General features: G+C 41.8%; 1 protein-coding gene across 8 annotated transcripts in view; it reads right to left on the bottom strand.

Moving 5' to 3' along the window:
* MBOAT1 (membrane bound glycerophospholipid O-acyltransferase 1) overlaps positions 1 to 23,929 on the bottom strand; it is a 162,062-nt gene that overhangs the window by 74,455 nt on the left and 63,678 nt on the right. For 4 of the 8 annotated variants that reach the window (XM_090039413.1, XM_090039417.1, XM_090039412.1 and 1 more), the window contains 5 exons: positions 16,332 to 16,435; positions 12,227 to 12,291; positions 10,738 to 10,870; positions 8,892 to 9,043; positions 3,281 to 5,482 (listed from right to left, as the gene is read on the bottom strand). In XM_090039413.1, coding sequence (XP_089895539.1) covers positions 5,347 to 5,482; positions 8,892 to 9,043; positions 10,738 to 10,870; positions 12,227 to 12,291; positions 16,332 to 16,435 — 590 coding nt within the window. In that variant the 3' untranslated portion in view covers positions 3,281 to 5,346. The other 4 variants (XR_016441360.1, XM_090039414.1, XM_090039416.1 and 1 more) reach the window with 3 other exon arrangements.

The following is a 23,929-nucleotide window of genomic DNA, read 5'->3' on the forward strand; positions in this document are numbered from 1 at the left end:
TTATCTCCATTCTGCACCACCTCTATCTCGTAAGTATACTCCAGTTCCGTCTTATGCAGAAGAGCATGCACTGATAAACAGGAGCTGGAATTAGTGCTCAGTTTAAGTTATTCATGAACAAGAACATTTGCTTAGCTTGTGTAGGGTCCAGTTTCTCCAGCTCTGTTTCAGGCTCCTTATTTCTCTTACACATACACAAACATCAGCCTCATCTTACTGTTTCTGGATAATCTCTCAATAGTTTGTCTCCTTCTGCTTTAGCTCCAGACTGAGTCCAGACAGTGACTACAGCTTATTAATATATGGCTTGGATCCCAAATCCTGTTTTTACTTCATCACTTCTAAGATCATTCTCATTGTATTGCTTTCTAATTAGAGACCAGCAAGGGCAATAACTAGTTTCAACAGATTTTCCAATATTGTGCATTAATGACCCATTCTCCCTTCTTTGCATATTTCACATAGTAGTCGCTTACACCTATACAAAATTGACATAAGTCACTGTGCAATGACAAGTCATCATTCCCACTGGTGGGAACATTTTATATTATTTTTTCCACAGGTGTAATATCACTATCAATACATCATACATCTTGCAAAGCGGGGGGGGGGGGACACATTTGAAATGAATGATCTGAAAATAAATTAAGGAAGACAGAATGCATCAGATTTAGAAAGCCATTTTGTAGACCAGGAGAAGTTTATTTCACAGGCTTTAAAAAGGCATATCTTTATATATATATATATATATATATATATATATAAAAAAACCACAAGTGGATTATCATATCACAACAGGATTCCAGTGAACTGGTTAGTCTAGGACAGTGGTTTGAAACATTTTCATACTCAAATCACCCTCAGAAAACGGAAAAAATAATGAAGTAATTCTTCTGTTGCAAAGAAATCAAAGACCACAAGGGGTCAGAATGTTTTTAACACTATAGATTCCTATTTGAGATCTCCAGGTTTATTTTGTGAATCACATTTAACGTTTGTGGCACCCTAGTTGAAAATCACTGGTCTAGAAAACCAAATGCAGCAGAGCAAAAGTCATTTAGATCATTTATAAAACACTTGGTCTCTGCTTAGGCTTGCAGTATTTTGGACTGAATTCCCAAAGCCAAGTTGTTCGTAATTTAACAATGCTCTTTTTCAGAACACAGCTGCAACTCAGGTAACATATCTAGGGTAGTTTAACATCCACATGAACATTTTTAGTTGAGCTGAAAACCAGGGTTCAAGTTTTAGTTACAGCACTAACACTGTAAGGAGGAACTATGTTAGGAGATTGGCTTGCTCATTCACCCAGACTAATCCACAACATTGTAGGACCTACATGGCATAAAGAGTAAGAATTAGAGTTAAGAAGCTTTTGCTTCATGACGAGCTGGGGGAGAAAATCCTTGATAACATACAGCATGCTTTGAATTCTGAGTGAGAAAGGAGAGAGAACAGGGACAGCAGTCCTGGAGATCACCAGGCAATCCTTCCAGGAGACTGGAAGATTATTTGTTTTAAAGGCTACATACTAGTGGCACTCAGTCCTGACAGGCTAAGGGCCACATGAGCAGTAAGGATTAACCAGAAAGGAACAAACACCATGTGCATTGTGGCACATATGTTCCAATTCAAAAGAGGAAGCAATGCATTGATTAAATGTTTGAAAAGTGGTAAGCCTCGATCATGTTTACTAAATTATGTATATGCTTGTTTTAAACAACAGAAAATAGCAAGTGCCGTATTAACAACTTTCTTTGGACAGCAGGTGTTGGAAAGCAGAAGGTGGTAAGCAGAAGGCCCAGAAGCCATCAGTCTGAGTATCACTGTAGTCAATTAACCTATTGATGCATCTAGTCCAGGGGTGGGCAAAATGGCAGATCCGGCCAGTGGCCAGACTCCATTTCCCAGCCACGCCCCCTCATGTGGCTGAGGCCAGTTTCCATGGAGATGTCTGCTAGCATAAGGCCAGGGTTTCCATGGAGACCAGCCCCAGCAGCACTGGCAGGGTGGGCAGCAGAGCACGGAGCAGCTCCAGAGCTAGGATGAGGTCTTACAGCAGTGACAGTGTGATCCAGAGCCAGGGCACAGCTGTGACCTGCAGCCTCCATGCCCTGGACAGGGACATGCAGGCACAGTACCATGGCTCTGCCCCTGCTTCTTGCAGTGGTGACAACATGGTCTGGAGCTTGGGCAGAGAGCCATGATCCACTGCCTGCACGTCTCTGCCCAGAGCATGCAGGCTGCAGAATGCAGCTCTGCCCTGGCTCTGAACCATGCTGTCACTGCCACAAGATCCCAGCCTGGCTCTAAAGCACCTCCCCACCCTACCACATGCCCTGCCAACAGGGACAGTGCTAAGGGGCAACTTGGGGGGCTATAGGCACCCTAAAATTCACCATAGCTCTCCGCCCCCTGTAGCCATGCCTCCCAGCAGTGCCACCGCTGCTGCCGCTGGCTGCCTGCCCTACACAGGCAGTGACAGCTGAGTCCACCCTGCTCACACCCACAGCAGTCTCCCTTCAACCCCCCACAACAGGAAGTGGCTGGTACCACTGCTGCCTGCCAGCACTGCTGAGGCCAGTCTCCAAAGAAACCCCAGCCCTGCACTATCACAGCACAGCTGCTGCTGGATTCTCCATGGAAACCGGCCTCAGCCATGCAAGCAGGGGCTGCTGGGAAACGGAGTCCACTGCCGGGCGGATTCAGCCCATGGGCTGGACTTTGCCCGCCCCGATCTAGTTTCCGAAGCCCAGTTCTTCACTGATGCAGCAGGCATTTGTATGGATCCACCAAAGCACAGTTGCAGATAATATATTGCTTGCACATGTACCATTCAAAACCACCTCCACATATGCACAGAGCTGGGAATCTGCAGTGTACTTCACTTCCCACCTGCACAGAAGTGTTCAGAGGAAACTCTGCAATGATAAACTCCTTCCTTTTAAGTGGGTCCATTATGGCGTTGAGTTAGCTCTGTCAGCTTCACTGTACCACAAAGCTGTCATGACACGAAGGATCCCCCAAGGGGCAACATGAAACAACTACCCAACACACAATAACCCAATTTTCAGACCGATCTTGTTCTTATCAAAATAAAGGAGCTTAGCACAAATTTCAGTAAAAGCAGGATCTGAGTTGCACTTTTTCCGTTAAAGGTCAAGAATCTCAGATGCTATTAGTTCCGTTTGTATGTGTTTAATAACTTTTGACCTCATCCCATGCAACCCAGGCTTCTTTTCCCTAGATTTTTGCATTAATAAGGCACTACACAGAACAGTTTATTCAGACCAACCTTTTAATCCATCACTTCTTAAAAATAAATTACCAATTTTTCTTCCCATGAAATATACATTACATTAAAATGTATAGGGTGAGAAAGGCAAAATCTTTCCATTAATAAAATGAAACTCTTTTCAGCCTTTGGTTTTGGTTTCATATATTTTTCTCCACAGTGTAAAGGTTCTGCAGAATTTGAATCAGGCACGAAAATGAAAGTAAAATATAGATTTTGGATTCACTTCAGACAGATGATGAAAAGCAATGGCATGGAAAATGAACACTTTATTTCTAAATGATTCTGAGACAATCCAACCTGGAAACACTTATTAAAAATGTTTTAAAAAAAATCAATTAGTTGATGTTTTGAGAGAAGTCCTCCCTGACAGTCTGTTTTACTGGATTTATTTTTTTTAAACTTATACAGTACTTTTCATCTAGTCATCTCAAAGTACTGTACAAACATCAGTGAAACCTCACAATGCCCCTGTGAGCTAAGTTTATCCCTTTTCACAAGTAGGGACGTGTAACATTTAAGTGACATGACCAAGTTCACACAGTGAGCCGGCAGCTGAGTTGAGAATAGACCCTGGAGCCCTGAGTCGTATTCCCTTGTTTACATCCCAAGTTTCTGTATAGTATTTTTTCAGTTTTTGATTGTTATCCTTCTATAAAATTAATCCCTTTGTACCATCAGATGAGTTTATGAGGAACAAGCTGATCTACCATATTGCTTCAATTACAAATTGACCTAGCAATCTCAGGTTCAGTGTCAGGAAGAACAGCATTTTCCCCCTGAATATAAGTTAATAACTATGGATAAAGTCCTCCAACTGCTACTGGCCTTACAAAATCCCACAGGAGAATCAAACAAAGGAAAGAACATGAAGGGTTAAACACACTAAAAATATCAAATAAAAACTGCAATGTACTGCAATGCTAAAATAAAAGTGTCTGACTTGCTATTTTTATTGCATGCACAAAAATGCCACAAGTGCCAAAGTCAAGACTGGGGGAGGAAAGGGGGCACCAATTACAGGTGAATCACAAGTATACGGCAAGCGCAATTTTTACGGCTGTTTTGGAGAGGAAAAAAAAAGGTAGACTTATAGTCAGAATACAGTATTCTCAAACCTTCTCCAGCTTCATCCATGACTGCAAAGGTTAAAGCACTACATTCATCTGGCTTCTCAATTATTCTGATCTTAAAAAGAAGACCACTCCCAAAGCTGAAGAGGAATACTGAGGTACTGCTGGACAAATGATACCACCGTTATTCTGTTCTCTCAGCTACACGAGTTTTATTCTGCAAATCATAGACTAATCTTTCTTTTCCACTCTCTTTGCTATTTAGATTTTGGCCTATTGTGTGAACAGTGTCACAGAAAAACTATCTGAATTATTTCCAGTGGTCAAATTTGCCCTCATACCAGCAGAGGTCATTGCAAAAGATGACGTATATCCACACTGCTGAACTCAGGCAACAGTCCCGGCTTTGTGAACATTTGGGAAATATGTACTCTGCTCCACAGCCCACCTCTTCCTGCTGAGGTGGGAATCAATGACAACACACTCAGCAGCTAAATTTCTATGGCTCTATACCACATAATAGCTCTGGCCCTTGCCAGGGTAAGCAGTCATACCCTAGAAAAACCAAAGATTCAGCAGCCCTGAGCACCAGTCTAATGAGCTGCTGATCTAACTCTTGCTAGTTATTTATTATTACTATTATTATTATTCTCAGTTTCAAAATTGTTTAATAAATGTATATTTCCGTAAAAGATCAACAGCCACCTCTCTGCATGTAAAGGTTTAAATATATAAAAACATTTTATAAAAAATAGTTTATAAAAAGCAAATACCCCTCAAGATTATAAACCTTGCCTATAAATCTTTGTTACAGATTTATCTGGAATACAGTCTATCAAAGTGTTCTCTGTCCTTCTCAAAAAGGTTTTCAATTAAGCAAGAATAATAATGTCATTTTCTTGCACTTTTTCCCTTTTTTGTTTTGGTTTTTGGTACATCACTCTGCTTTTCCAAGATCAGTGGTTTGCCTTTGAGGTATCACTTTTCTTTCTTGTTTTTAACTGAGTTTTCTGTGACCCGATTTTGAAGCCGCTTTATGGGGTGGTCTTGGCGTCTGACTGGTAAGACCAGCAATACCAGGAAGCCTAGTATGTGCATGTGAAAGTACATTGACCTAGAAAGAAAAAATAATATTCTTGTCAGTAATAAGATGAATGCTAAAAATTGTATTACTTCAGCACTACAACCAGTTCTGTTGTACTGAAAAAAGAATAAAAGCAGTACAGCCAGCCTAGTCTTCTACGTGACAAGCTTATGTCCTTGGATTTTAAACAGGATGATGGGAAACATCCTAGATCCACTAATGTCAATGGCATTTTTGCTAGTGATTTCAAGAGGGAGAGGGTTTTGCCCCTTTTTTCCCCCAGAGAAGACACCAAACCTACAACCCTTTTTTTAATTCCATGACCCCAAAATATTGACAATTCAGAAAAGTAACCCCCCAGACAAATGACCTACTTTGGGAATACACAAAACATTGCCTTTTCAGCTAGCCTCTTACTGTTAAAGAATATTCAAGGATTAGAGATGCATCAATATATCAGTCCATATCGTATCAGCACCAATAAAAGGAAAATTGTCATTATTGGCAGTTTTTTGGCTGGTGTACCTGATAATGTCACCAATAAATGCCAGTCACATGGCCAGGAATGCAGTCCAGTAGCTTGGAGAGCAGCCTCCTGCCAGTAAGTCTGTGAAGAGGAAGGAGCGTGGGGGGTGTAGATCGAGGCCTCCATGGTCAAGGCGCAGGCAGCCAAGCCAAGATGGGGCGCAAGACAGAGCCATCATCGGTGGGGGGAACATGGGGTGGTGGGGAGGGGACAGCAGCTCCCCGCACCTGTGCACAGCCCTAGGGAGACATGGGGGGCATGTGCCCCCCAGATTTTGCACAGGGTGAAGGTGGGCAGCCCACTGCAGGCTCAGGGCCAGGAGCTGTGCTCAGGACAGGTAGGGGTGGGGCAGGGCAGGCGGTAGCACTGGGAGGGGAAGCTACAGCGGGCAAGGGGGATATGGCAAATTTTGGGGTGGCTGTAGCCCTGGTCCAACCCCCTGCCAGGAAGGCAAATTCTTCTCTCTTACATTTGCTAATGCTTATACTTGCAAAACAACACTACAAAATGAATGAGAGGAACTTCCATCCAAATTTGGTTGCTTATCTGAAATTAATCAAGACCGATCTTCTTCCCTGGTGTTTGTTCAGCACTAATAAAAATGATCAGATCACTAAAGAGATGTTCACAGAGATAAACTTTACTTAACATTGAACTGGGTATTTCCAAATTTACTTGAATCTAAGACACCCCCAAATTTATGACCCCACAGTTTATAAAGTTTACATAGTTTACAAGTTTAGAAACTTGTTATAATTTTCCATGTATGGAATCTAATTCATCCCTTCCACTACAGCAGGGGGTAGGCAGTGGGGAGGCAGATGGTATGGAGAGGTCAAGCAGCTTGCTTCCTACTTGTACATGTTCCCCTGCCACCTGTCCCCACACAGCCTCCACTCATCCCTTCTCCTCCAACCTCTGCTCCCAGGTTCTCCCCAAGCCTCTACTCCTCACTCCACTTCCTTACCCTTGCTCTGTGTTTGCATAACTCACTCCCATTTGAGCCTGGGGCAATAAGCATGGCCCCAACCTGGTCTGTAGCAGCCATTCAGAGCTGGAGCTGTGCTTAGCGCTCCTGGCTGCAGCATGCATGAAACTTGCCGGCAGAAAGCAAGGGCGAGAGGAAGGAGAGGATAAGCAGGGAGCAGAAGTTGCATGGGGGGGAGATGGGGAGAAGATAACAGGGTGCAGAAGTGGCAGGGGTTGGGGGGCAAGCTGCAGCCATGGCCTGGACCCTGGGAAGGGCTGGAGCCCAAACCACAGCAGCTGCCTGCCCCTCCCCCACCCTCATATACAACTGTAAGACAAGGGGCTCCTTGCTGTGTTAGACAGGGGGAGAACCCCATCTTTGAACTGAATAAAGTAAATGCGTTTTAACCTAAACTGATTATGCAGGGTGGAGAGATACTCAAAACAAAACGTGACGCTTGTTGTGATGGGCAAATGGTAGATAGTGTGCCAAGGGCCAGGCAGCTGACTGAGTATAGGGGCATTGTAGGCCACAGCCTAATCACTTAATGTGTCCACAACAAAGAAATGCCCTGACTTTTCTGTTATGCTCCTGACCTTTCAAAAATCCTTGAAATGTGCCTAAGTCTACACTGCTTCAACACTTCACACCTTACCACACAGGATCATGGCCACTTTGCATGCAGCTCACTCATTTTGTCTGAAAATCACCCCAGCTCGTAGGTTATCCCTATGTGCTGTGCCACCAAAGTCCAAAGAAATATCTAGGCTCTAATCTGGCTTTGGAAAACATTTTCTAGGTTTAAGAGCTCTGATAAAATTAAACTAACTTAGTAAAGATAGAAACAATTTCAAGTATTTATTAATGTAATATAGGTTGGAACACTAGTCTTGTCACCTAACATGGCCTTTCATAGCAAACGCACTAAATTTTACCCTCTTAGCAAATTCTTAGATGTTCATGAATTTATCTCATTCAATATAGTTTGTGTTCAGATGTCCTCTCTCTCTCGTTCCTGTTGATGTTTTGTCTCAAAAGACAGAAAAATAAGACATTAAAATGGTAGCCTGGAACAAATCTTGTCAACACTACAGAAGAATTAGGATTTTTTAAAAGTTTTTAGTAGTTTGGTTTAAGCATGAATAAGGCTTGAACACATCAATAAAAATGAAAAACAAAACATTTAAAACTCCTCAAAACAGAATTGCTCACAGCTGCTATTTTGACTAACAGTTTTGTCTTTTCTATGATAAAATAGTGGAATGTCTCTTTTCTCAGCCAAAATCTGTTATTCTAGGTTTGACAAGGTTTACCATAATCGCTGTACATTTTCTTCATTTTAAATCAAGTCTCCCTTTTCAATTTGTTTTCTGCTTCCTGAGATCTAACCTACAGAATTGCCTTTGTATCTGATCATTAATAAAATCAGAGAACGTGCCTCACATAAACTAGAAAAGTGCAAGGCAACAAACAGAAACTAATATGCTATAATCAGCCACGCATCCCCCTATCACCTCTTGATCAATTTAAAAATTCCTTGTTTTACTCATTTTTCAATGGAAAGTTACTTATTTTTTTCACCTGGATCTTTCTCAACAATGTTCATGCCAGTTCTATCCACACCATCCTCTGCTTTCATGAAAAGTTGGCAATTGGACTCCTTGAACAGGGCAGAACAGGCATAGAAATATTCAGGTGAAATAAGGAAAGAGAGAGAGAGATGGGGGGGCGGGAGAAAGAAAGAAAAGGAAAGTGATTCTAACCTGGTTCCATAAGTTCACCCAGTTACAATAGCACCAAATCCCTCTGATGTTATTAAATACCCTCCTTGAATTCCCTCCAGTATAGGTGACGTTCCAACCATCTTTCATCACAGGTTGGCTCGTATAACAAAGCCTGTGGTTATAGGTCTACAGCAGAGTAGGTAAAAGGAGGGCACTTACTTGTAAAACTTAATGGTGGGCTCAACAGCCAGCAAAACAAAAGGTGCAACAGTGTAACAGACAGCCAGTTGAGTGACAAGCCATGTGATAATGTCATAGATCACTTTGAGTGGCTCTGAAGAGAGGAAATAATGCCTGCAATTGTTCCTGATCTACAGTCATAAAGGAGGGGGTGGGGAAAGAAAGACAAAAATTCTTCATTTTAGTAACTGAACTCATAGACTTGTTTATATCTGTTGCAAGCCTCAGATACCACCATTAATAATAGTTCTGCCATAACATTTAGGTACCTCAAACAAGTGCTGGGCTTCATTGTGCCAGATACACATACCCCAAACAATTTAGTCTGGACAGTATAGACTAATGGCAAGAGGGAAAAGAAGCTTTGCAAAGATGACATTGCGTGTGTAAAGTCAAAAAACAGGGTGATCATAGAATTCACTGTGCTGGCCCCAGCAGCCCTACCTAAGGTCCTGAGGGCCTCCCAGAGCTGCAGCAGTGGCAATCCTGCCACACAGAGCCTGGCCAGCAGCAGAGCTTGACTCTAGCCAGCCAGGCTCCTGTTTTGGGTGGCACACTGCCACCGCACATGAAGCTCTGCTTTTTTTCTCCACAGGTTTTTTTTGACTCCTGGGTATCTAGGGGTCCACAAAAAATCCTCTGTGCTGGTCCCCGGCAGTATGGAGAACAACGGAATACGTGGTGTGCGGCACCACAGACATCTGCAGTGCCACATACCACATGGCCATGCTCATCTGGACGTAGCCATAATGGGCATCTCAGGCAATTTGCGGTTTGTGTGAATAAATCAACCTAAAAAGTATAAAAACCACAGAGATAGGAGTTACTCTCCTATAGCCACTTGTGGTTTTTTTTAGCATTTTCAGGATTCTGTACATTTGGTTAATTAGTTTTTTCCCTATTTATGGAATGGAGCCACACATGAATGGATACTCTGTAGAAATGATTGCTGTGATATATTAGTGTATGCTGTTGTGGCCTTAGTAGCAAATATGGATTGTCAGCTTCGTTAATCTGTCAAACTGAGAATGCAGGAAAGTGGTGATCCTTTCCAGTTCCTGCACACATGGAAGTTTCTGTTAGCAGGACAACTAGTGATATAGTTAATAAGAGCAAAAACTTAAGTGTCCCATTACTGGCCATCCAAACAGAAAAATATCTAGCCACGCCTGGATGGGAATTAATAATACTGCAAAATTTAATCATTATTTGGCCCTAAAGTTAACACCCTGTTGCAATGAACTCTTCACATCTTAGATATATTGCTTAATGCTGTTTGTTAGCAGATGCAGGTGGCACTGTTGGCAATCCATTCAGAAGGCGCTCTCTGAAATTATTATTGGCAGAAGTTAACACTGTATGAGAACAAGGGAACACCTGCAAAAGAAATACCTATATAACCTGCATTCAAGCACCAGCTCTGTCCAATTTACAAGAACCATATTTTACATAAAGTTATCAGCACACACAGATGAGTTGCAGGACCTTTATAGCTGACAAAGAATGAGGCCCCTGGACTATGTCCAGTGTTAGCCATCAGCTTATGACAAACCAATGTTCATGGCCCTCCATCTTCTTCTGTGAAGGAAGTCAGCCAGCATCACAGTGTCTACTATGGTGAGTCAATAAAAATAACGCCAGTTATAATGGTGGGGGCGTACCTAATGTCAATGCAGATTAACATTTCAGTGAAGAATCATCTCAAAGATATTAGTGTCAAGTCATTGGTGTCACATGAAAGATAAATGTGGCTAAGTATGTCAAAGCACCCCAAACTGAGAGCCTGATAGTAATCTAATCCAAGAGAATAATGGAAGGTACGTACTGCTCTGGCTGCTAATGTAATAAGGATTCCAGTGAGGAATGTAAAATAATATCCAGGGTAGATGCCATGCCACAGGGCTGACAGGATAAAAGTTAAAGCTGTAGGGTGAAATGGAGCCCTGTCATAGCAAACACTGGAAAGAAACAAACAGAAAACAACAGTTTGAATAAACAACACCTATACACTGCAACTCAGTTCTCCTTGTAACTTAAAAAATCACACAGAGCTCACTTATATGAAAGGCTTCTTGGTCTTGCAAAACTCCATTTAAACAAATGTCAATAAGGTTACTTGCAACAGTGAGGCATGCTCTCATCCTCAAGTTTTTAGCTCTGAATAGGTTCTCATTCACCTTTTACTGTGTCAGATGCATGGAATTTGTCATGACTATTGAGAAACATGCAGATTATTCAAGCAAAGGTAGGTGGATGAAAGTAACAGTAACTTACTGTACAATTTAAATATTCCTTAGGCAGCAATCCTAGAGACAAAGAGGAGCCTTAGCTTATGTAAACCAATGGGCCTATGCTGATTTGCAGCAGCTAAGGATGTGGCACAGAAGACACTTGCGAGCATAGTTTAGAAACATGTCAATAGGACCCAAAAACTCTTTCATTATCTCAGTTTTAACTTTAAACCTAGTAGTCCAAAAATGGCTCAAGACAGCTTACTGAACTAAAAAGTGTTATATTTACTTCTCTCACAAAGAAATATAAAAAAAATAATTTTAAAAGTATAAATATTTATAGTGAATGCAGTTCTGATGACCATCATATGAACTCCTGTGTCAACTGAATTCACACTAGACTTTACTCATACCAAAGGCATTGCTTGCACAGTAACTAAAGACAGGATTGAGCTACACCATTTGAATTGTTTTTATTTATACAGAGCCACAGTTGAGTTGATCTGAAACCAGATACCCCAACATTTGAGGGAGCTGACATATCATGTTCCAAATGGGATTACTATACATTTTCAAATTAGCATCTACATCCCTAGGAGACTGGTGTCCAAAAAGAAAGTAGGCTGAAGCTATGAATTTTGAATCTGGATCCAAGCTTTCAAAAGCTCCAAAAGGAGAGGGCATTCAGATGTAAATGATGTAACTCACCATGTCTCCAAAAGCATTTAATTTATTTCCAGTGCAAGTAAGAGGCAAAATATGTAGCAAATAATACAGATGGATAAAAAAAATAAAATTCCCAATTGTGGAAGTGCTATTAAAATGTTATTGCTTTCCAGTTAGGAAGGCCTCCTAAGCTTTTGCTTTTTATGAACAAATATGGCTATTTCACATTCATTAGCAATGAAAAAAATATAGCACCAAAAACACTGTAGCGCTTTCACATAATACACATGCCCACCGAGAGATGAGAGGCCATGAGGCGGTACATTTATCAGATTCACCGGCCAGTGGTCATAACTGTTCACTACTGACCATTTAGAAGTATCTGGGTCTTACAAGTAACAGTTTTGTTATTCTCACCGCTTCAGCCAGGCAGCTGTCTGAATGTTCCAGTTCTCAAGGTACACCTTAAAACTTGTTGCAGTCTAGGAGAGAAGAAAGGTAACATCTAACACTGATTTCTGAACAGGTGGAATTATGCTAGTCTCTACCTGAATTTTACACAGAGGTCCATATACAATATGCCAGTAGTAGAAACTAGCTATAATTAAGATTGTGTCAGCATTTCCATATTATACTAGTATGTTCTAAGGTTTTGTAGGGCCAACCTACAAATCACTCATGGCTGACAACTGCTACTTACTTCAAAATCTCACTCAGTATTATGTTATATTAGAACCAAGTAAAAAAGGTTTGGTTATATTTCAGAGTATGGGAAAAGCCAAAAAGGTTTTTGGATCCAGATGTTCACTTCCCTTGAGTCCTTTCCTGTAGCTCACAAACAACTTAATTCTAAAAACAGATCTTTCACTGTCTCTTAGATGGGCTGGACATCCCTATTGTGGTATGAAAACAGAACGTACTTGGAAGACTATAAGGAATGCCTTATTATTTCATCAGAACTGGTTCCTAAGAAACACTGAAAAGTATTTTTAGTCCTTGGATTCAGGGCCAGGGCCAGGGTGTAGTTTACTGAGGAACACTTAAACACTGCCAAGACTACCATAACTCATTAATTCAATAGTCCTGGTTCACTCTACATGTAGCTTTCCTGTGCCTGCAGGTCTGCAGGGTTCCATCCAATAGAAGATCTTTCCTCACAAATCTGTCCCACCTCTGCTTGTGCCTGGCCCCTTTTGTCCTGCCAAGAAGCTTAGCAGTTCTGATCCACACCTTGCAGAGGATAAATAACAGCTGGACAGCTCCCCAAACTCAAGTGCCCCACTGATGTGATCCAGTTCTCTTGCCTGGATCATTTACTGCACTAAGAAACAGCAACTACAATTAACACAATTAGAAACATTTTCCCCATTGTACTCACCAGTATAATCCCCAAATCATCACAAAAATATAGTTTCAAGAATGATAAAGGAAGCCCATGGAGCCATTGGATCTAGCCCACAGAGCCACTGGATCTGGCCCGCAGGAATGGGAGCTTCAGCAGCATTTGGAAGTTGGAGGGGACTTCACAAGTGCTATGCTGTGGTAGCTTTGCCCATGCTTTACCATGGCTAGCAAAAGAAAGAAGCAGCAGCAGAGAGAAACAGTGGTTGCATCAAGCAGGTTCCAGCACCAGCTCCCCTTGGATCCAAGCTAAGTCATTCCAGCTCACTGCTGGAATGACTTAGCAAACCCCCAGTCTACTGGATCACTAATACATACAATCAACATCTCCTTAAGCAGCTAAATAGCCAACATTGCAATTTAAACAGCAAGATACTGTGTTGGAATGGTTTTAAGACAAAGATATTAAGGTAAAAAAAGAAGCAGCAAAAACAAGGATATTCAGAGTTCAGACTGAAAAGGCCAGCTGTAATGCACCTTTTGTGTTTAGAAGTCACACATTTCTAAACAGTGAGTAATCTAACACATCATACCTGTTGCTAAGTCTTCAGAAAAAAAATCACCGATTTCAGGAGGAAATTCTGATTTGTCTGTTTAGTCCCAATTCAAGGTCTATTTATTTACTGTAGTCACCTTGTGATTTTGTGTAATGAGAACCATATCCTGCGAGGGAAACTCGCTCCCAAAACTGTCCAACTGAATTGCAGCTCATTTTCCTGGCACCAAAGGTACAAAAATGTAGACAACGTTCTCAGTCTAATTTTCATCTGCTTTGAGTTGATAACCTAATGCTAAACCTGAACAAATCTCAAAAGGCTTTGTTTTCTGTGTTTCATTAACAAAGAAGCCTCTTTACTCCTTGTTGCTTGAGTGCCTGTGTGAAATACGGCCCAAATTAAAATGAGTGAGAATCACCCTTTGAAATAAATCAGACAGAAACTCTGAAGTGCTCGCAGTCAGAGATTCTTAATCTGAACTCTGTAGCACTGCAAGATATCTCTAAAGACTTTCTGGCTGAATATGCAAAACACATGAGAATGTTGCTCTCTGTACTGTAAATCAAAAGTCCCCCTCAGGATTGGGCCGCTAATGCAACAGGTATATATAACAGGCTCTTTTGAAGCTCACAGAGTTTTTAGAGAGACTTGAAGAAAGACCACATTATAACAAGGAAGGATAAAGGAGCCCAAACAGACTATCTGTGTTTTTGCATCTCTATAGAAGACTGGAACTCGGTGCAATCATCCTAACTGTCTTCACAGCTCTGAACCCTAACTGACAAACACCTGCACTACAGCATCAGGTAGGAGCTAGGGAACTCGGCCCCTTTCCCTAACAGTAGTATCCTTTTTCATTTGGCAAGCACTGATAGCCCCCCTCCTTCACCAGTCTTCCAGAAGAATGACCAAGTGAGCTGTCCAAATGAAATACTCCCTGGCAGGTTTTTACTTAAGTCATCCTCACTTCCTTGGCCTTCTTCCATCACCCCCAACTTCCCTAAAAACACTTCTTTATAAACAGGTTTCCACCTACATTGAGTATAGCTTCACGTGGCCAGGAACTAATGGAGACAGAAGCAGTCACAGGTAGCACTCTGGTCAGAGAAACTCCCATGCTGCCTTTACACCTGAAAGGGACCACTACTGTTTAACACATAGCTTCTAAAAGTCCTTCCAAAACAGGCCTAAAGAAAGGGTGGAATGAAGAACAAGGAGGAATGAGGAACAGAGCTTCCTTCCTCTCCCTAGCCTGGACAAGCAGTGTTCCTTCCTCTCTGACTGGTGCAGTGAGCACTGTGATTCTTCTTTCAAGCTATTTTAGGAAATCCCTGATATGGTCCTGGGCTGTTGCAACTAAGGCTGATTCAATCTGAAGTTGGCTACAAATGGAAAGCATTTCTGTGCTTCATGAAAGGAGGAAAAAAAAACCAAAACACTCCAGGAGAGAAAGATGCAAAGCTAAATGGTTTAGAAAAGTACAGAAATAGAATGATAACATGGAGATATATAGTGATGTCCCAAATTTTGGTGACATGGGGTGGGAGGGGTGCCTCAACATTCAGAGATGAACACTATCAGAAGGTGCTTGGCTCTGACAGTTCACTAAACTACTACATAGACCTTTTAAATCATGAGCAATGAAGTAGTGAGGGAGAGTTCCTTGTATTTATACAAAAATAAATCTTTGGAAGGAGATATTTCAGACTCCTTTTTACTTTCACATGCCACTGACACTCAGAAGATATTCCAGGGCAAACAAACTGGAAATACTGTATATTGGTCATATTTCATATAAAGGGGATAATTATAAATAGTTTGTAAAGGGCTAGTTGATGTTGAAAGTACGTTATAGGCATGAGGAGTATGTATTATAAACATCTAAGAAAAAACAGGTTGGTGGAGAAACTACCAGACTAGGAGTCACTCTTAATCTTATTTTTGACCTTGTCACTGACCTACTGGATGATCTTGGATAGGTCACTTTTCTACATCTCTGCTAACCTAGTCCACCCTTTTTTAACCTGTTTAGAATAACCATTCTTTTAGGCAGAGACCCTAATCTCAACTCGGGCCTCAGAGGACTTCTACACAAGCAGGAAATTGTGAAAAGAATTTAATTAGAAGATGGTACAGGTCAGGTGTTGTCAACCAGGGGTACTTTGGAAGGCTCCAGGGGGTACGTGGCAGCAGCACAGAGAAGCCACTGGCACTTCCAGTTTCGCCACTGGCACTTCCAGGTTCACTTCAACTGGCTGCTGGGGCCCACCCCCCACTCGTCGACCAGGACTCTCCGCTTCTTGACTGACCACTGGGGATACACCACCAAAAAAGGTGAAAACCCCTGCTATAGGTGGCCACCACTGTAGACCATCTATGACCTAGTGAACTCAACCACAATTACAGTAATGGATTCATCATTTATTAAATATCCATTAATAATTTATTAACTCTTTATAAACTATTGGCAACCTTTATGTACATGATGAATGCATTTTTTCTGTTTAGAAGATAAAATACAAAAACAGTCTAAGTTATAGGGACAGCGCTTTAACAGGCAGGTTTCCTTCATTGCTGAGTTTTCTCTTCATAATTATACCAAGGTTTAATTTCTGTTAACTCACCTCAATATTCCAGATATTTAAGTTGGACAGCAGATCCCAACGAAAATTGCCTCTCTCATCAACACCATTGAACCCATAGCCAGCTGCATTGTTGACTGCATCTGCTGCAATATTTAAAGGAAAACTGGCAGAATTAAATTGTGGAAGGAGCTGCGTTTCTTAGAGAGTAGTCTGGCAGTAAACACTAGGACAGTGCTCAAACGACAACAAAAAAACCAAGAAAAAAAGTGGCTGAGTCTCATTCAGAAATCAACGCAATCCATCTTTAATGTCATCAGTGTTAAGGCCATTGCTGTAAAGAAGGATGCATGTTCCTCTTGGAAGGAGAGAGAAACATATTATTCCTGGGATGGGGAAAAAATAATCTAGCAAAGGACGTTTAACAGAAATAGCTTTTCTAACTATTGTAAAATTAGAATGCACATATTCCATGGTTATCATTAAAATTCATTTACATTTAACACAAAATTGTGAGATAGTGCTTATGCTAAGCAAGGCCTAGCATTAAGAACAATGCACTAAAACTCCCAGAATGATTCAAGGAGGTTGAGGAGTCAGCAATTGACATTCTGGTAATCACTTTCTGACCTTTAGATAAAAATGCTGGCCTCACTGCCAACATGGGGACAGTTTTGTATCTTTTGTCTAAAAAAAGATAAGTGACTCCTTTTAAATGAGCTGTTGACCAGTTCTGAGACTACTGAATCAGGCAGCCGCACCTAGCCTCCGGGTTAGAAAGCAAGGGCTTGATTTGGGAACCTCGTGAACCAACAGACCTCCTTTAGTTTATGGCTTTGTGAAACAATAAAAGTTTTAAATTGAACATCCAGGTCTGAGCCTGTGCTTAATTCAGTCCTTATATAATTCGGCATCGAACTCACACAAAAATGGCACCTAAAAGACCACGGTATTTTCCTTTAATTAAAGGAGGAAGAATTGCAATGGCTTTGAGCCAGGTCTCTAATAAGTATGATTTTTTTAATTGCAGTTCTTTTGGACACCCAGGTACACAGCTTTGTGTTAATTTCACAATGCAAGTGCCTTATTAGCTTCCTGTCCCGGTTGTCCCTAGAAATCAAATGTGGAGATATACAAACCTGAATTTGCAAGGGTAAATAACTCCCAGTGAAAAAAATGAAGGCTTGGCTAATATCAGATTGGACACCATCCCAGACTGCTTGCTTACACTGTACTCCCACTAGAGGATTCGTTGTTCATCGTTATTGCAGTTCTTTCTCTGTCCTCTTCTCCCAGGAGTCCATCATGATAGTTCCTTTCTCAAGCCTGATCTGGGACTCCCCTAGTCACTAAACTCCAAGGTTCCTACTTTTAAACAACCCCTGCCCAAAGTACTTTTATCTGTGTTCACAAAGAAAAAGGAGGACAGACTCCGTAATTTTAAATCCTTAAACGCAGCCAAGCCTAAAAGTACTGGAAAGAAAAAATATGACAGCAAAGTCAGATTTTTTCCCTTTAGTTCTATTACAAAATGCAAGTCTGATCAAGAAAAACTGAAGCTGAGATTTTCTTTTACCTTTTATTTTTAAATTAAAGGATGTCAGCATTTTATTTATGGGATCCAAGACCATCCTCACTCTCTTTTATGAGAGTAGAAGCATACATTCAGGGCAAACCCTCAGAGTGCAGCCTTAGAGATGGACTCCAAAAGGCATAGCAAACCAGAAAAATAAGGAGCCCTTTCCAATCTGGAACTTTCCCTGAAACGTTCCACTTTATGTATAAGTTGGACTTAAAACGATGGAAACAAATGCTTCCAAGTCTTGACTTCTGTTTCTGCCAATTTAGAAACAACCCTATTTGATACTACATTCATTTTGCAGGAGAAGAAAAAAAAAAGAAAGTAATATTCTGCCACTGGACCAGTTATAAGTGCTTACCATTGCTGAAAGAATTATGTAAAATAAATAAATAAATAAATGACCACCTCTGGACTTATGGCTTGCTGCAACACAATACTACACACCTAAATCTTAATATTCACACCCAAGGTCCTGTGTGTGAATTATCTCTGGGAGAAGGCTGAAAAATTTTCTTGCCCAAGATTGTGGAGAAATCACCATGCCAACCTGTAGCAGGCAAACTGAGTTATGCCAAGGCTTTTAGCCATAGTCCAGGCCTTTCCAGAGCTAAGCAACAAAATTGAACAGAGTGCCTTCTGTGGCACTGGGAGACGTGAGTGCTGTGACTAGGCACTACGCAAGCAAGTGACAGCAGTTTCCGTATAAGAAATGTGGCTAGCACAGTACCAGGGGATTGGACAATTTGGGATGAGATAAATTGCAAAAGTGATGGACAAAAAGGGAACACGCATGTGTTCTGTGTTGCCACCCTGGGGAGACAGGAGCAGCCTTGGACTTCTTGTTTGAACAATGAGGCATCCAGAAAATAACATCCCACACACCCAGCAGAGGATCTGAGGCTGGTACCACTGAAGGTCACTGCTGCAACGCCTGAAGGAACTGCTTGCCAGGTCATATTGCAAGGAAGAATACTTGTAATAAGCCTAGGGGTTAATATTAAAAGTTCACTTGATATCAAATCAGACAAGGGGCCATGTCTCTGGTAAAAGGAATCCTAGGGGCAACAATTGGAGGTGAAAAATTTTCTTCCCCAAAATCGTGGAGAAATCACCATGCCAACCCAATGGCTGGAGTAGCCTCCATGGCCAGGTCTACACAAGCAGGGGCATGCCTTTACAGCAACACAAATAGTAGCAACAAAAATACGTGCTGCTACCTTGCGTCCCAGTGCATGTCCCTGCCCGTGTGCTTTGCAGCAGGACACATTGTCCCGCTGCTCCGTGTGCTTCAGGGGGTGCTGGCTGGGGCACAGGGTGCCTCAGCAGCGGCTAGCCAACCCATGCACTGTGGGACCATGCCCCAGCCAGCTCGGGAGTGGCACATGGAGATGGGAGAGAAGGCAGCCCTGAGCTGGCTGCTTCCATCTCCATGTGCCTCAGTGCAGGCGATTCATGTGCCCCAGCTGGGGGATCCACAGTGAAGCCCCAAGATGAAGCATGAGATGACAGAGGAGCAGCCAGCCCAGGGCTGCCTGCTCCCCTTGCCCTGAGGCACCCTGCACCCCAGCCAACTAGGAAGTGGCTGGCTGGGGTGCAGGTGCCTCAGCACAGGGGCTCCACAGCAGCCTGCTCCCCTGTCTCTGCATTTATGCTCACCACCAAGCACTTACTAATGTGCAACTTATGCAGTTTTAGGCGCTGCAAAGAGGTTTGCAGCACCACAAACCACACATGCCTGAATGTCTGGATGCAGCCCATGTTTACAAATGCATCTCTGAAAAACAGTAGAATAGTAAATCTTTCCACTCCACACCGAAGTGAAGAAATTCCCTTGAAGACTGTACCACATGCAACAAAGAACCAGGTCCCCACAACCACCTGATCAAATCCCCCCTGCAGAGCAGCACTGCTTTGGTTCCAGCCTCAAATCCAATAAATAACTAATTGGAGGAAGGGGCTTCTTTGGCTGTTTACAAAAGAAGTCCCGTATTTCACACAGCTGAAAACCACAGTGGCAAGTTGTCAGGTATCCAAAGACTATGCTTAATATGCATATATGCACACAGGAGCAGACTATTGCTACTACCGTCATTAAAAGCTCTTTATTATCCCCCTGTGAAACGTCAGTCCCCACAAAGTTGCATTACCTTATTCTATGTGAAGGTGGACAAAATCTGTTTGCTAGTGTCTAATATTAATGTTAACCCTGAAACAGAAGTGGTTTCGATGAAGCATACTACTACCAAGTGACAAAAAAATCCCCAGTTTCCAGTCCACAAACTACTGGTGAATTCCTGATCTTAAAAATTCCCAGTAGGAGTTCTTTTTCATTGATTTAAGTGGGAGAAGTATTTTAGCCCCCTTCTTTAGTGCAAATCTGCTCCACTTTTTGGCTGACTGAATTTGGTTCTAAATGATTTTTATTAACAAGAATGAGTCAAGTCTTCAGCTAAGTTCCATTGTTTAATGCTAACAGCAACAGCTTGAATTTTCTGTCTTTTCATCAGTCTGGAGGAATTGTACAGTGTGGCTCTCGCACAATAGCCTGACTATGCTTTTCTGAAAACAGGAACTGCTTATCTGCACTTTTTAGACATTTATATAATACCCCGTACCATGTCACAGACAGCTCATCTAAAAAGGGGGAAAAGTCATGCTGTTTTATTGTTTGGATCTGTAACACAGATAATAGACAACCCTGCCACCACTAGGCAAAACATGCTTTCCCAAAAAATAATTTATGAAATCAATCCAAAGTTTAAAAACACTGCAAGTCCAAATGACTTTTCTCCATTAAATAATGCATTTTTAGTTAACTAAAAACCTAGCAAGCTGAGAGTAGTAATCTAATTCTACCTGTCAAGCTGTGGGTAGTAATCTAATTCCCACTAAATAAACTACTCTCTGATTTGTTGCCCCAAAGCCCATTCTATCCCCCACATACCAATGCCAGTCATTTTATTCCATCTGATTTTTTCACTGGCGGTAATCATGGCCTTATTCTGAAGGCTCATGCTCCCTTTTTTACTTCTTCCTATGCTGTCCCTCTTCACTTTCACAGGTAAGTTTCTCTACCTACCAGCCATTAGTTATAGCCTCTATACACAAAATCCTGAGCAATGAGCAGGCTCAGATTCTCTCAACAGTTTAATTTCAGTGTGGTCTCTTAAGAAATTGCCCCCAACATGGACATACAGAATAAAGAGTTCTGTTTTGAAGTCATTTTGGCTACCAATCCAATTAACTCTACAAATTACCATATTTACTCGATTAGAAAACAAGATTTAGCATGGGGGGGCGAGCCCCCCGCTTTACAATCAAGCACAAGGCAGCCTAGTCCATTGCTGCTATGGAACAGAAGTGCCAGTTCCATGCTGCTGCCACAAGGTGGGCTGCAGCCATGCTCTGTGTCTCTTGCGTCCCTAGACTGCAGCAGTGATGGAGCTTACTGGTGCAGAGCAAAGGTAATGGCAGGCAGGGCAGGGAGACTTTGAGGGAAGGGAACAGAGATGGGAGGAAGGGGGGCAGGAACCTGAGACTTTGGGTGGCAGAAGAGATACGGGGAGGGGAAAAACAGTGGAAGAGGGAACTGAGACAACCTGAGAACACAGGGTGGGGTAGGCACAATGGGAGTTAAGTGGGGGACAAATTGAAGATGATCCACCAATAACTGGATTCCATACATGAAAAACTGTAATAAACTTATATATTTTCTGTGTGTAGACTCTAATTAATCAGGGCTCAATGTATATTCAAGGTCAAGGTCATCTTGTATTCAAGTAGATAGGGTAATTCAAAACTTGTTCCTGCACCTGAAAAATTAACCCATGTGCTTCTTCCTTTTGCATAGCCCTGTCTGCCCATTTTCTTCTGAAAATTTTTGGGTCTCTCTCTCCACTCAGCAGTTTTTTGGTCACCTCAGTAGTTTTTGGTCACCACTGCCTCTGCCTTAAAGATTTCATCCTGCCCCTTCTCCTATACCTATACCATCTTCCTTCCACCACACCACTCTTTCCTATCTAATTTTTGCATATCCCTGCAGATTACATGAAGATTTTAGCTGTGCTTTTCATGCAGCCTGCTACAAGCTGAAACAGAAACCCAGTAGCTGATATCAGTAGCCCCACTTAGGACCTGCTGTTACAGTCATTATTGTTGAAGGGAAGGCTTTTTTTTTTTTATCCAAACCTCTGGGAATCCTAGTATCCTTATTCAAGGGAAAAATACAAACTCTTATTCAAACTGTTACTTAACAAGAACTATCTGAAGATCCAAATTTGGAGCATTATTAAACAGACATCAAGGTTCTAATGTGCCTGCTGCTTTGCTGGGATACCAGGGTTATTCTAACATTTGCCTTTGTAAGAGTACATGCATAAACCCTTTTCTTTTAGTCCATATCCAAACAGCAATATAGTCTTCATGGCTACTGTTATTTAAAACAAAACAGGACATTATTAGACAGTTCAGGACCAAAATTTAGATTCTGTCGGAGAAAAATTTAGGTATGCCAGTGCTAAAGGCTTCTGAGCAGTTTCCAGAAAACTTGAACTGAAATGTTTTCTTGACCCTTTTAAAACTGTCACTGATAGTTTTTGGTTTGGCTTCAATCATTCCCCTGTTGTACTTGCATTTCAATAAAGCTATTATCATCTACAGGCTTTTATTATTTGTAACAGGGAGCCCCCTTTGTACACTCCCCTTCTGGGCACCGATACAACAGAAGCCCCTTCTTGCCTGCCCCCCACCCCTCCCCTTTTGCACATTTCTTTTTCCTTCTAAGTATTGGCAGAGACCTAGCACACTCATTGCACGGGTGTGGCAAGGCTCAGAGCAAGCCAGAAAGCTGAAGTGGCTTTCTGGAGGAGAAACCTACAAACTGCATCTACACATCAATTGAGCTAAGTGTCACTAAAGAAAACAAAAGAACTAAAATATCCACTTTAAAGCAAAGCCTGTAAGAGACAAGAAAAGCCAAGGTGCATGGAAAGCATAACTCTAAATATATGCTAGTGAACACATTCCCCCTTTGATTAAGACCTATTTCCCAAAGCAAACTTCCCATATCTGTCTAGAGTTTTATGCTAAAAATCAGTCTATGTGACTGCATCTAACCTAACTCGCTTACTATCCCCAATGGCCTTTGATCTTCACTACCTCACACTGCAGTTTTATATATTTCTCACAGTGCATTTTTATATTTCATCTGTCTCATCTTTGCCCTGGCATTCTGTATTTTATGTTTTACACCTTTCAACTTTTAACAAATGTATTCTTTAGAGCAAGTCATACCTTGTATTACTAAAGTTGTTATTATAAGAATGCACTGGAATTGTAATCACTGGAATTGTATTGCTGTATTGGGCTGGTCCCGAGTGAATGTGAGTATGTATAAGTCAGTAGGTAATTGAATGACAAAGCAAGAGCCTCTGGCTGTTAACTGACAATAGCCTAGATAGAGGAACTTACCTTTAAACTGTTACAACTCTACTCTATGAGGCATTTTAAGCTAATCAAACCACCTGGAACCTGCAATGACACAGCCATTGAGTCAATCAAGTCAAGGGTGGACTCCCAAAACTGCACCATTGGGTGAAACCCCAGTGACTAACTACTCAAGATCCACGTGAGACAGAAACCTCCCGATTGGGCAGCCAAGATGATGCTGGGGGAATCACAAAATCTGCCAGAAATGGATAAAAGGCTGAAGCACGACCCTCACTGGTGCCCTCTCATTCGGCACCTGACCTACCGAGACAGAAGGACAAGCAGGTGACCCCCTTCTGGAGAAGACATTACTTTGGAGGAAGCTGACCATTGACAGCAGACTCCAATGCCCCGGATAGGTATAAACCAACATCAGTGCTACACCACTATTGCAGCAATTGCGTGTGCGAGTGTGTGTATGTGTATGTGAGTGTTTGTTAAGGTGGCCAGTACCCCTCATAACTAAAAGTTTGCATTTATGATATTATTGGTAACTTCACATCCCATAAAATAAATTAGAATTTATTACGATCCTGAGAGTTGGTCCTTTGTAGCCAACGTATTTACATTA

The sequence above is a fragment of the Crocodylus siamensis genome, chromosome 3, assembly GCF_052110815.1.
Source record: "Crocodylus siamensis isolate JL-2025a chromosome 3, ASM5211081v1, whole genome shotgun sequence".
Taxonomy (NCBI): Eukaryota; Metazoa; Chordata; order Crocodylia; family Crocodylidae; genus Crocodylus; species Crocodylus siamensis.